General features: G+C 34.5%; 2 protein-coding genes across 2 annotated transcripts in view; one reads left to right on the plus strand and one right to left on the minus strand.

The window, feature by feature from the left end:
* Positions 1-652: 652 nt before the first annotated feature.
* Positions 653-9,070, minus strand: LOC123313700 (sphingosine-1-phosphate phosphatase 1-like). Its single transcript, XM_044898683.1, has 4 exons — positions 8,550-9,070; positions 8,231-8,481; positions 6,038-6,210; positions 653-2,218 (listed from the first exon to the last, which is right to left on the minus strand). The coding sequence occupies exons 1-4, from the start codon at positions 8,851-8,853 to the stop codon at positions 1,801-1,803; spliced, it is 1,146 nt and encodes a 381-aa protein (XP_044754618.1). The 5' UTR covers positions 8,854-9,070; the 3' UTR covers positions 653-1,800.
* Positions 9,071-13,869: 4,799 nt separating this feature from the next.
* LOC123312902 (A-kinase anchor protein 200) overlaps positions 13,870-14,481 on the plus strand; it is a 45,285-nt gene continuing 44,673 nt past the window's right edge. Inside the window, exon 1 of the mRNA XM_044897479.1 lies at positions 13,870-14,017. The gene's annotated coding sequence lies outside the window, so the exon portion shown is untranslated. The remainder of the gene's footprint in view (positions 14,018-14,481) is intronic.

Below are 14,481 nucleotides of genomic sequence, written 5' to 3' on the forward strand. Positions count from 1 at the left end.
AATCCCAATTGGTTAAGTTCTGTTGAGAAAAACATTCGAATTAATCGAGAATTACAGTGAACAAACATTCAAATGTCATAATTGAGTGCATTTAACGAACATTTCAAAAAATCCTAGCTAATGAACTATAAATTTCCGCACATTGAGATTACTACCATTCGATTCCTCATGAAAAATTCTATCTATAAAAAAATAATCATCAAAATCTGAGGTGGGGCATAAATCGAAGTCGAGCCCGTTCATTCTTTATAACTACAACAACCTTGTTTATTCATTTACAAAAATTGACGTTTACGTACTTAATATTACCTCGGAACAGTTGGTGGTCCGTGACACGAAAACAATTTTGTCAAATGGTCCCTGATCACTAAAAGGTTAAGAACCACTGATCTAGAATAATGCGACTATTAAAATGTCCAAAACTCTAACGAACACTTTGCCTTCAAATTTTATCAACAAAAACTTAAAAAAGTTCCCATTCTTGATTCCTCATATCTCGTAAAAGATACAAGTTTTCAGACAAGAAATCACCTCCTGCATTTTTGCTGCATCTTCAGTAAACACCCTCTTTACTGTGTTTGCCAAGGCTTACCCCTTACCCCGAAGAAAAATAACAGTGATGAAACTGAATGGTCTAATCACAGGAAAAATGCAAGATTGTAATACTTTTTAATCATTTTTGGTCTCACAATAAGGGTATTCAGAGTTTTCCTTCACATATAGGATAATATTTGGAAAAACAATAAAATTGAACTGTAAAAATTTTCATTCTATGAGGAAACACTGGGAGTAAACTCAAAAGTCTAATTTTTCATTCGATACATGATATGAAAATTCTACAGTGTCTATGTGACTATTTAAAATTTTAATTAGTGGGGATATAAAAGTTTCAATTTTTTCCAGGGAAAAATAAGAATGGTCTTCGAGTTTCCAGTTATTTTCCAAACAATGCTTCATATGAAAAGTAAAATAATTTTTAATAAATATTAAATCCCCCATCTACACCCTCTTAAAACATAAATCCTAAAATATTTTTGAATTTGGTATATTTTTACGTAATAAATAACATATTTAATATAAAATAATAGCTCAAAATGAAAACATCATTTTTTTTAATCAACAATAATAAATAAAAGGATATCCTTCTTACCTTCAGAATTTTGCCAATTGATGCAAAATGTGGAACAATCTTTATATATAATTACATTCTTGAATTACTGTTCTTGAAATGAAATTTTCTCTAATGTGTTTATGACAAAGTCGTCGATATAAAACATTTTATCTCTTAATTTTGCAACACTAACTTCCGTTTTGTTACAAATGAAAAGAACAGAAACAGTATAGGTTTCTGAATTTCATGAAAAATAGTTTAGCACATAAAATCAAAAACAATGAAACATTTGGAATTAAAGTGACTAGAATTTTCAATAGCTCATTCATGAGAAAGTTCAGAGTTGCAATAAATTCAAGAGGTCCCAAATTAATGTTTATAGTTGCAGGCCATCAATATATCATGTAAAGCCTCTGCTTAAATATACAGTATGAGATACCTAATAATTAGACAATTTCTACATCAGGTATGCGCTCAAAATGTAATGCTTTCTGATTAAAAACAGCAGTAGCATCTTTTTTGTGTATAATTGTTCGGTTGATATGGCACATTGCATATAAAAGGTCATTTGATGTACGTATCGAATACTCAGCGATAAACTTTGTTTCATATCACATTAGGTATATGTTCAAAAAATGAACCAATACCATATTCTTGCAAAAAAAATTTTTTTTTCACTTAGGAGTATTTCAAATTTCTGTGAAAAAATTAGGTCGCTCAATTCTCAGGTACTTGAAAAGTTGAGGCAAACTATAAGTGATACAGAACCCGATGAATGAGCATGTTAAATATTTAGTGGCTAATTCAACAATTGTTTTATGCTTGTTTTCTAAGGAATGTTCAGATTGTTTCAAATTTGCCTCATCTTGTCTTAAAAGGGCACACATGCAGCTATAGAAAATATTCTCAGATAGAGCTTTCAGCAGACCAATACAAGTGAAGCCTAAAATACTTCTTAGAATGAGGCATCCAAACATAATGGAGGATGGCCACATAATAGGATAAGGTGGTTTTAGGTCGGAAGGTGTTAATTCTCCTGTCTGGTAATTCAGCCATGATCCAGTTAAGATGCCCACACATACAGATAAAACCATTGTTGTATCACCCCTGTAAATTGATTAATTGTTAAAAGCCAAATCATGAAGTAGCAAATGAAACAATATTCTATTAGCTCAGAAATACTCTCATGCAAATTGGCACACCTGATGAAAAGATAAATTTTATTTTATTTACATCTATTCAATTCCATTGAATTCAGAACATTTCCAAGAATAAAACTGTCAGCATTTTACAACCCCAATGTTATTCATGCATGATAACAGTTATTTTTCACTGGCCTTCCATCGAAATAGTCATTTCCAGAATAATTGGTTTTATCCTTATCAACCAACAAATTATCAATAAAATGTCAGAAGTTTCTTGAATTTCTTTCTCGTTTTTTTTCTTATTTTCTAATGAATAACTACTGATAAATCTATGGGAGATGATTGCTCAACATAAGGATCCTGCAACTTTCCTCAAACAACTGAAGGACAGAAGAATCATCACTTGGAAGACCGGACCTGGCCGGTCATCCGGACAAAAGCATGATTTGGACTATTATTAATTTACTGAAGGGAGAGTGATCCTCCACAAAAATCAGCAGAAGATTTTTGACGCAGAGATGATATTCTTCGCAGTGCGATTTGATAACAAGTTATGTACCTATGATTAATAATTTTTCCTTTAGTTACCATCGAGTCTTCGAATCAGTTTGATGAAGGCTGTATTATGTCTTTACTTTTTCTTTCTGCTCTAGTTTTTTTGTATCAGACATAATTTCAAGATGGAGGGAGGATAAAGAAATTTTTATGTCAATGGAAAAGAAGAAATTGAAGGCTTTTTCTGTAAACAAATTTGTCAATGTTCATATTCGACGTATCTATTTCCAGCATGACGGCGCACCCCCACATTCCTCTGTCCAGGTGAGAAATCACTTGAATATATTATATGGGAATCTGCGGATAGGACGTGTTGGTTATGACTATGGCCCCACTATTTCCAGACCTCAACTCCATAGATTAGTTCATTTGGCAGCATTCAACAATATTTGTAAATGTGAAAAAGTGTATGTTAATAATTTGTTAATATTCTTCTCTTGTCTTTTCCCAACTCGTTTTGATATTTTTATTCAAAATTATTCTCAGGTACAATCGAATATTCAATAAAAAGTTCCTGCATGTTTCATTTTTAATTGATTTGTCAATTAACAGTGCCATTAGTGAATAAAAGTGTTTTAAAGGTGTACACATCCAACGGTTTTACAATTGAATAGCCAACACTTCTACTTCAATCTTTTTCACAACATTTCGCATATTCGCTAACTATGAAGTATGTATTAAAACGGAATGCGCCATTATGAAGTTACTTTGGTCTCATTCAGTTTTTTCTACTTTCCAAATTATTGGTCCGTAAACATGAATTCCGATATAAACCTGTTTTATGACCATATTTTAGTTACATCGAATCAAATCCTGAAGGTTTCGCAGCTATGCCAGTCGATGTGGATATCCACTCAACACATTCTCCTTAAAATTGAATAGAATATACCGAGTGGTTTCGAAGTTGGCTTGTGGAAAATATGGACCAAATGAATATAGCACCCTGTATCTTATACAAAAGGCATCGTAGACCCTTCTCAACTATAGGTTATTTATAAATGTTTGCGTGTCCACTGTCTACTAACGGCAGTTGAGCTATGTGCAGGCTTGGCAAAATTGGTGATACCTGAACTCCAATTTTTTCAACCCAACGAGATAGAGGAAAATGCGCACATTACGGTCGTCTTTTTTCGAGAATCTAATAATACCATCAACTGCATTCCTCTATCTTCTTTTGTTTTCGATTTAAGGTCAAAATTAAAATTTCAACTTTGGTCATTATCTCCGTTTCTGTTTGAGCTAGGAAGTTGAAATGAAAACATTATATATTCATTCATTCATTGCTGTATTCCGTTACCGGGAATTTGTACAAAAAGACATAAAAAAAGAACAGACTTATAATTTCTTGGGGCTAATTGCGACTGTGTGCCCTGCTGTGACTGAAGAGATTCAACCGTGACCTACAGATCCTTCTACACTCCGGGCATGGATAGTCACCAACCAGATCTGGCCGCCGCTGAATTCTTCTCGAGTCTCCATTATAACTGTGCACCATAGATCTCCACTGTGACCTGTCTAACGCTAGTTGTTCCCAGTTATGATTGGCATTAATTGATTGTAGGGATTGATGTAGTGTATCCTTATACCGCTTATACTGGCCTCCTGGTTTCCGTGCTCCCTCTGCCAATTCGCCATACAGAGCTATTTTGGGGAGTCTTGTGTTTTGCATCCTCAGAATGTGGCCGCTCCATCTGAGTCGGGCCCTCGTTACTTGAGAATCAATTGTTGTACAACTCGCGCGTTGCAAGACTTCTGCATTCGAAACTTTGTGGAACCATCTGATGTGTATTATCTGTCTCAGATGTCGTTGTTGCGTTTGTTTAAGCTGTTTAATATGTCGCCTGTAGGGCGTCCAGCTTTCGCTTCCGTAAAGAAGCGTTGGGAGGACTACTGCTTTGTAAACAGCTGTCTTGGTCTTCAGATTGAGGTCGTGATTTTGAGACACTCTGACCTTTAGCTTCCAGAATGCCCGTGATGCCGAATTGATACGGTTGTGTATTTCCGTCTCTAAGTTAGCCCTAGTATTAGTACAGACACTTTTTTTTTTTTTTATAGCAATCCAGTGGCGACTATGATTTTTTTTTCAATAGGTATATTTGCTGAGCTACAACATAAAGATATTTTTTCTTATGAAAGTAGTTTAAAATTACTTAGAAAGACTGAAGGCGATGTATCATATATTTCTGAAACAGCAAACAAAATGGCGATTCTTTCCAAGTCATTTCAAACTACTGTTTTCATAAGAAAAAACATAACTTTATGTTATAGCTCAGCAAATAAACCAGTAGGAAAAAATCATAGTACGCCACTGGAAAGCTATCAAAAAAGTGCCTGCATAATGCTTTCATTTTAACATCCTAGCACAAACAGAAATGGAGATAATGACCAAAGTTGAAATCGCCCAAATTTCAATTTTGATCTATAACTCAAAAACAACAGAAGATAGTGGAATGCAGTTGACAGCATTATTAGTTTCTCGAAAAAAGTCGACATGAATGGTACGTTCATTTTCCTCTATCCTGTTGGGTTGGGCGCAATGAAAACAGCTCTGTTAGGGGGCACAATAGACCTTAAGGTCGCAGTGAACTGTAACCCCTTCACACTATAACTATATAACTATATCCTGTTGGGTTAAAAAGTTGTAGTTCAGGTATCACCAATTTTGCCCACCCTGTACACTTAACTATAAAACACTCTGTATAAAGTAAGCTCCCTCAACTTTTTGGAAAGTAACTTAACTGATTTTTTCATTAAACCATGGCTTATAATTATACTTTTTTCACATATAGTTATAAAAGGGAATAAGTATATTTCTATGAGAAATCTGTGAATATTTCGAACCATTGTTTTTGAACATTCAAAGCATAATCTTGTTTTATAAAAGCACCTAAGCAATGCGAGAAAATTGAAAAATACTTTTTGATGCTCCCACAGTTCTCAAAAATATTTAGCTAACGCATTCAACCAAGAGTCAATCTTTTCGGTTGAAAGTTGGTTATTGTTTCAACTATTGAAATTGTACCAAAGAATACTTCTTCATAACAAAAGTACATCAAAGCACACCTTGAAATTCATGGAATAATCTCTTGTGAATATAAAGTGAAATTAATATGAATGCTTTTTCTTGACTTTTCATAACTGTTGCAGAAAATGCTTAAATTCTGACATCAAAACTATTGGTTGTTAACCTTGACTCATAATCCTTTCTTCTACTGAAAATTCTCACCTTGTTGGAGTCCATTTTCCACTATTAGGATAGTATACTATAATAACAATCGATGAAACCAATAGCAAAAAAGGAGAGGTAGTGTTTGTCATTAAGTAGTGGTCCAAATGGTCAACTAATGGGACTAATGGAATCATGAGAAGTATAGTTAACAAAAGTCCCACTATGATATCCTGAAAAAATATATATTGTAGTTTAAACACCTTTCCTTTCACTCCAGAAAAACACTCCTTCTTTGAATATTTTCTAGGGTGAGACATATGACTGAGGATATATATGTGAAGCCTGAAGTGTATCTTTTCTATCCTTAACTCAATAATTCATGCCCTATAAGTCAGTGTTCAGAAAAAGTGTTTACCGTGGCACAATGGCATATTGTGATCATTAAATGGTGAGCCACCAAACAATTTTATTTTGTGAGAAAGTTAAAAGATACTTAATTTCTACACAATGCTAAAAGTTATGCGAAATTAAATCAACTATGTTAAATTACCTCAGCTCACATTTAACATCTCTTCATATTATATTGCTCAAACCAATAAATAAAACACAAACAGTGCAGTTTTTCATAGTTTACCTTAAACACTATAAATGATTAGTTTTTTTATGATTGGCAGCTAAAATTTAGAGATAAAATGGACATGTGATTACGGGCAAGACATAGACATACAGACATGGACTGTGACTTCCCTTCATATTCATGCATGAAGTACGTTCAAAAAAAGTGACAGAGAGAAACTGAACATCGGGCATGCACTTGTCTTTTTCTAGAATTTTGATTGGTCCGAATTCACCTCTATGTGAACACAAAAGAGACCCGATATACATTTCTCTCTTTCTATAAAATAGCCAATTTCATGCTGTCATTGTTCAGTCCATGTCTCTATGTCTATGGGATGAGAATATAAAGTAAATTCCATTCAATTAGGGATGTGTAGTTCGTTCAATTTCGAGGAACCAGATCGATCTAGATCCATTGCTGAGAAGACCCGGTTCAAAAGACCCGTTCAATTGACCCATTGGTTCTTTTAGGTAGTTGGGTTTTGGGTTGTGATCCAAACATTGCGTATGGTTCGAATTCGGATCCGTAGTCCCGTCTCGATCAGTTCACTGTTTTGTTAGGAATTTCACTTCAGTTTAGTTCAGTTGAATTAAATTTTGATAGAATGAAATATGGATGCTTCTTTAGTTGCAAACAGCTGTGTTTTGTGGGCCATAATATTTTTGAGCGGCTGAAAATAGTTAGTTGAGGTCAAATTCGTGAGAGAACCGAGAGAAATATTGACCCCAGTGTAGAAAAAATTCAAAAACCAAAAGTCTTTCGAAAGGAAATGGATATCGGACGATTCAAATTTTGAAATGGAGACATCATTGATTTACAGGTTCGAAATTCGTGAGATCTAGTCTCATTAATTTCGTCAAAACCTGAAATTTTTGAAATCAAGATTATGTTATTGCTGTGAATCCAAATATTTTCCTCAAATTAATCTGAAAAAAAGTTGTAGAATTGACCAATCACTCAAAATTTACTTTCATCCATATAGACATAATAACAGAAATTTCTACTAGTCCTAGTTCCTAAATCTATCATACTTTCTTCAACAAGGAGCCGTTGATTCACTTGCGAAATGCAAGTAATATAAGTTCATTTTATTACGACTACCATCTGTTTCCTTTGGGTCAGTCTGAAACCCGTCTAACTATTCGGGTACCTGGGTCATGAAGAGACGGAATTATGAATCATTCTTTCGATTCCAGATCTTCCGATCTCCAGATCCCATATCGATTTTGTGGGTCGCATGGAGCCGTTTGGCTCATTCGACCCAGTTGAACGAACGGGTCATTTTTCGGGTGAAGAACTGAACGAACCATTGGTTCTAACGAACCGGGTCTTTTGATTCGTTCGTTCGTGAACGACACATCCCTACATTCAATCTCCTTGAATTTTTTTTCAATAGGTGATGTAGTGATTGAAATGATGACTATTATTTGATAAAATTATTCAGAAAGTATTCTTATGTGAATTTTCATGATGGATTAAAAAAGGAAAAATTAAATCAATGTACCTACTTCATCATAAGTGTCATAAATACCAGAGTTCCTAGTAGAGAATCTAGTAAACTGGGTAGGCTATTGGGGCAATGGCTTGAAAATACATCAAAGAACTAATTGTTCAAATTGTAGAATACTCACTAAGACAGTATGCATTCCTAAGTACAATCTGCTGAGACAAATAATGGTACACCAGCAAACAGCAAAAAGAATACTAAAGGGCAGATTATATAGATATCGGTTCATTGTATATAGAATGACGGAAAATGGAATAGACACTCCAACCATAGCATGTGTGGAAGGCATACCATATTCTAATGCCCATTTGTTATGTAGTCTGAAAACTGGGGCGCCAGGTCTAGGCCACTGAACGATGTCTTTGATTCCTTGTCCTAAAAATAAATTCAAAATCTCACCTCTTCGTCAAATTCAAAATACTGATGAAGACTTTGAATATTACCTATATACATCACGATTCCCCAAACAAGAACTACCCTTCTTCCAACAGCTCCATCAATATTCCAAAACCAAAATGGAATAAATAAAGCGTAAAAAGCTTCATCTCCGAGTCCAGTTCCAATAATAAATAACCAGTACCAAAATTTGTTTGTCACAATATATCCTTTGAAGTCATGTTTTTCACCCTTTGTTTTACTACATTCTGAATTGTTTTGAAGACTATTGATATTCTTAACGCCAAAATAATGTTGAATAGAAGCAACTAATTCTGGACTTTTCAATTTTTCAATTTTGGAAAATCCCATTTCGATTAGGAATTTTCAATCGCAAACCAGAAATTTTCAGTTCCAATCTCAAATCCTGATAGCGTATGGGCAAATCTCATTGAAAACACATTGTATTCAATTCATTTTAAACTATTGATTTAGTGGGAGAATCCAGGTATTGTATTCGAATTTCCACGTTGAACATTGGACTATCGGGAAAATCGAAAATATGACATTTTCAACATGTGGTTAGAATGATCGATGATTCAGCGTTGCCAACCCACAAAAACCTATTTCATCTGAATCTTCTCAGCATTAATCAGTGTATCACCAAAGTAACACTTGCCTCTAGTAGATTTTCCCTTAATTTCTTCGAAAATGCCTGCACGATCTGAAAAAATCTTCCTCCATTCGATTGTCAGCGCTCTGGAGTCGCCCCCTGCATGGCTCCTGTACTGTAGACCCCGTGGTTTAGAGGCTGCACTGCACAGAACACACCGATGACACCACTTGACTTACTTTATGGCTGCACTGAAGGATCAAAAAATGGACCACCGATCCCATACATGATCCTTCTGTTCACTTTCCTTAATGTGATTTTTTTCATATTCAAACAAAAAAATTCTAGATTGCAACTGAATAATATACAGGATGTGGAGTAATGAATGGATAACATGGTACCTACCCAGAGATATATCTATATCTCTGTACCTACCTAGAGGACGATATGGCGGTTCAGAAAAATATGTATAATAATAAGGATAAATTCAGATGCATACCACCTGCTGATACGAATATCAACAAGTGTTACGATCTGAATTGAACTGGCCAATTTGCCATCGTCAAGGCCCCAAATGGAGTACACCCCATCGAAGAGAAGCAGATGCTGACCATGGTTTCGTTCTCTTTTGACCTCATCAGAGCAATATACAGGGGAAATTGTCTTGGACAGTCTGTCAGAATAGTAAAAAAAACCGATCATTGCACATACTCGAGCGTGTCAGATTAAGATATATGTGGTTAAGTTAATTACATGTTGAAAAGTATTAGTCCGGCAGGCAAGGGTTTTTTTTTCGAGGAATTTCATCCCGGTTGAATTCAATACTGTATATTGTAGTCACATTGCAAATGACGAAACTGACCGTCAGCTGGTCAAGTAGCGGTGGGTGCGGGCGTGGGAGGCGGCGCAACTTAGGAAAAAATGCAAAATTTCAAGTGATTTTATCCCGACTGAAATTTTTTATACGTAATATTAATGTTAAATAGAAACAAAATAGTGAAGTCAGCCGATCGGCGGAGGGTGGAAAATACGTCAGTCGAGCACGTGAACTTGGGAAAATTTAAAAGTCAAGTGATTTATACCGAATGAAAACACCTCCATATGATTTCTTACTTATATGGAAATATAAAAATGACCGTCAGCTGCATGTCTAGCGATGGAACGACCGTCAGTCAGACCATTGAAAATTCCGCGCGCCGGAATAGAAATATATATTTCTATATATGTAAGAAATCATATGGAGGAGTTTTCATTCGGGATGAAATCACTTGATTTGATTTTCAAATTTTTTTTCCATCATCACTGATATCGACTTGAACATTGAAGGTATGAAATTTTTTTTCGTTTATATTATTACATATTATATATGCCAAAAAAAGCAAAAAACAACATGATTTTGTTAATTGATTGATATATTTATTTCAGACGAAAACGAAACAGAAACGGATGGAGTGTGCGACATAACCATCGATAACTCTGACGATAGTGAAAAGGATAACTTATAAATACTAAATTCAAATTTTTGTTCCTTCGTGTAAATAAATAATAAATAAATCGATATTTGAATATTGATTATGTTGATAACGAATTAATAAAAATAAGAATGACCTATTGCATATAATTAATTAATTATTATATGATGTTGCTGCTTTACCTTTATGTATCATGGGTGAATCGTAACAAACCCGTTTGATATTGATAAAAATCATATTTTTAATAAATATAAATGTTAAAATATCCGTAGGCTGATTAACTACTGAGAAAAAAGTCATCAGTACATTCTCGAGCGTGGTGGCGTTTTTTCTTGTTTTGAAGCTAATGATTCAAGAATAACGAAAAACTATAATCTGACAGTTTTAGCAAGCCGAAACAATAAAAATTGGCCATAAAGGTCACAGTTTTTTTGAATAATCTCCTGCCCTGGGCTTCAAACCTTTTTCGCATTTATTATAAAAGTTGTAGGCATAACATTTTCTACAAATTTTGTACGAAGCAATTTTTTCTACGTTCGAACGTTTTTGAGGTATACATATAGCGATGAATGTACATTAGACCGGGTTTCTACATTGACCTTGCCCTTTCGCATGTGTGGCTAAGCTCCTCGCCCTTATCGCCCTCTAACTCGAGAACGGTTAAGAGTATGTAAAATTGCTTCAGACAAAAGTTGTGTAGAATTTTATTATCTACAACTTTCATAATGACTACAAAAACGATTAGAGGTGCAGATAGGGAAATTTTTTTCATCTTCAAAGTGTCAGAATCAGAAAACCCCCTTGATTAGTGTCAGATTAATGGGTCAACACGTCTACAACACCCAGATTAATCATCTGTATGAAAATCTGAGACGCTCGAGTATGAACAAGTAACGATTTTTTTTTACATTTTCAAAGGACCGCTGCGACCTTGCGTCACGTCCAAATTGTAAGTCCCTTGAAAAGTAGCTTCCTTTGGGTCCAATTAACATATCGTCCAAAACTCTGACACGCTGGAAATCTTTTTTTTACCATTTTCAACTCTTCCGTACGGCCAGTCCCACCGCGCAAACTGTCACATAAGCATGAATTCATTATCAGAGACCCGTATGGTATATACAGTATCTTAATCTGACATGCTCGAGTACGTACACTGACGATTTTTTTTACATCTTTGATACCCTGCAGACGCTTTCCCCACCGCTGAAAGTGCATACATCATAGAACCTCTTTTTCTTTCTACCATCTAATCTTCAAAATCCACTAGGTCTCCACGACGCTAGAGTAAATCACGATATAGCATCGTCGGCTCCCCAACTACTAAGTCTGCTCGTCGTGGATATATCCCGATGCTATTCAATTATCAACTCCTTGAACTTTCATTTACGAGAAATCCTTCTTTCACCGAATTGAAAGTTGTCAAACACGCGTCAATCTGATTTGTTTACGTCGGAGTATAATTTCCAGCAGTTTGAGTATAGTTAACAGTTTGCAACTGGGGAATACACCAATGCGAAAAAAATCCATTTCCGCTAACAGAGAGAAATTAACTTTTACGCACTAGTGCGCAAAATGACACTTTCGAATCTGATATGAAGTGGGAGGAAGTATGTAATTTCCAAAGATATTACATATCTTTGGTAATTTCCGACGGGACTGCGTAAGGATACTATATTCTCCGCACGCCATGCGCAAAAGTAAAAATGTCACAAAATTTTTCAAATATTGGTATACAAAATTCGTATCTATTATAATAGCCTCTGACTATTATATGCAATTTGAGAAACCATTTTACCTTTTAATCGCAATTGTGATATCTTTATTTCAGCATGCGCCTGTCGCCACTTGATACAAAAGAGATCAGATTGTCTAACCGCTTCTGTAAACATTATTCTACAAACAAAATACAGTAACTTGAATGCTCGTAGATTCGCAATGTGCCTTTTCCGCACGCAGAAAAACTTACCGTAAGGAAATAGTTATTTGTGCAACCAGTTGGGAAAAGCATTATATTTAGTGCTTTCCCAAATGTTTCACAGTCTATTTTTCTAATTTCGAATCGGATGTGACTATTTTAATTCGAATTAAAAGTACCAAAACGTCCACACAAGCGTCCTTCGCAGATATTTTTTTTAGATCGCCTTCGCCTAGTGAATCCTGAAATATTTATTTTTTACTTCATTGGAAGCAAGTAGTTTCATCAACATCAGTTTCGAAATATTTTACTTTTCGTAACTAGTTATGGAAAGTTAAATGTTTCAAAATGCCAACAAGTTTAAAAAAGTGTCAAAGTGTCACTTTATACAGGGTGTGAAAATGTGTGAAATCTCTCGGATTCAGATAGAACATAAAAAATGGAGATGACAAGTTCCCATAATTTTTTTTCCTAGCGGCCCTCCCTACGAAGATACGACCTCCTAAATGATGCCACTGATAATCCATTTTAGTGGAATAAGTTTCAAACTCAAATTTTATCGGATTCACTACCATGAACTGAAACTTGTTTGTTCTTTGAATATCTTTCGTATCACACTTTTTTGCAGACAAAAAACTAGACTTCATGTTATTTTTAATAGTAACTAAAAAATTACTTACTTCTTTCATTATTTTTTTTTTCGAAAACGGTTCATTTTATCGACACTGAACAAGAGTACCTTTTCTTCAGATTAATGTTCAAGGTATTCTTACTAGTATCCAAATTTGTTTTTTTTAGCACCTTATCATACAGGGTGTTGAAAATGTAAGCATTAAAATGTACAACCTAGTCCGCCCCTGGTAAACTGAACAAGCTAATTTGAATTTGAGTGCGGTAATTTAAGAAGTCCTCACTACTATTAATCATATCAAATTTTCATTAAATTATATCAAGTAGTTTGAAATTTATTCCACTAAAATGATTTTCCAGTGGCGTCACTTTGGAGGTCAACTGTCATCTTATTTTTTTATGTTCTATCTGAATCCGAGAGATTTCCCACATTTTCCGGGACATCCTGTATATTAGAAAAATGAATATTTTTCTTCTATTTTACTCAGGACTTTTGATATAGATACAGCGTCATCTATTGGTTTGTCTTGAAGGTTTCCTTGCTTTATAGAAGAAATCTCGATCGGCTAAAATATAACCTTTATAAGATATTATTCCTTCTAATGATCAGTGAATAAACTAAACTTCATCTAAATTCCAAAAAAATATTTTCAACATTTACATATTTGTGGTATTTCCTGAACACCTTTACCACACCCTTCGGAAATGGTGGAGTAAGATCTTTTATTCTTTATTGTTGGCAACACTAGAGCGTCCCAAATCAAATCTACCAATAGAATCCAGTTGGTTTGGCAGGGTTCACGCCATTTTGAATTGAGATTGTGCGCGTTTCAGTTGATAATTTACTGTCTTGTGTATAGATTTGGATAAGTTGGTTTGTGATTTTTAGTGCTTTTGTATTGTTAGGTGAGTCCATAAAATATTTGATCAATTAAACTTGAAACATTTTTGCCATATGTTCAACTGTTTCATATATTAAGTTATTATATTTCCCAATCTCCATTGTTAACAGGCTAGCCTTTACCGGTTTACCGGTTATTTGAATTTTTTTCGAATAGAATTTTTATTTATTTAACAATAGGTCAACCTATCGGTCTATAAAATGACAAATTAGTAATAAGCTACGGAAAATTGTTGCTTTAGTTATGGTTAGCTATTAATTAGTTTCAATTTGAATATTGTTTGTGGTGAAAACAATGAAAATGATTCATGGAATTCACTTTATTTTCTTTGTATGGTATCAGGAAAACCGCATAACCCGAACTCTTAACGGTGACTCATTGCCTTTATTTTATTTTGTAATCAATGCCCTTTTGATTGACTTTGAGGAAAAGATTTTTCACTCAAACATTGTTCGTAGAGGCAGCAGG

The sequence above is a fragment of the Coccinella septempunctata genome, chromosome 5, assembly GCF_907165205.1.
Source record: "Coccinella septempunctata chromosome 5, icCocSept1.1, whole genome shotgun sequence".
Taxonomy (NCBI): Eukaryota; Metazoa; Arthropoda; class Insecta; order Coleoptera; family Coccinellidae; genus Coccinella; species Coccinella septempunctata.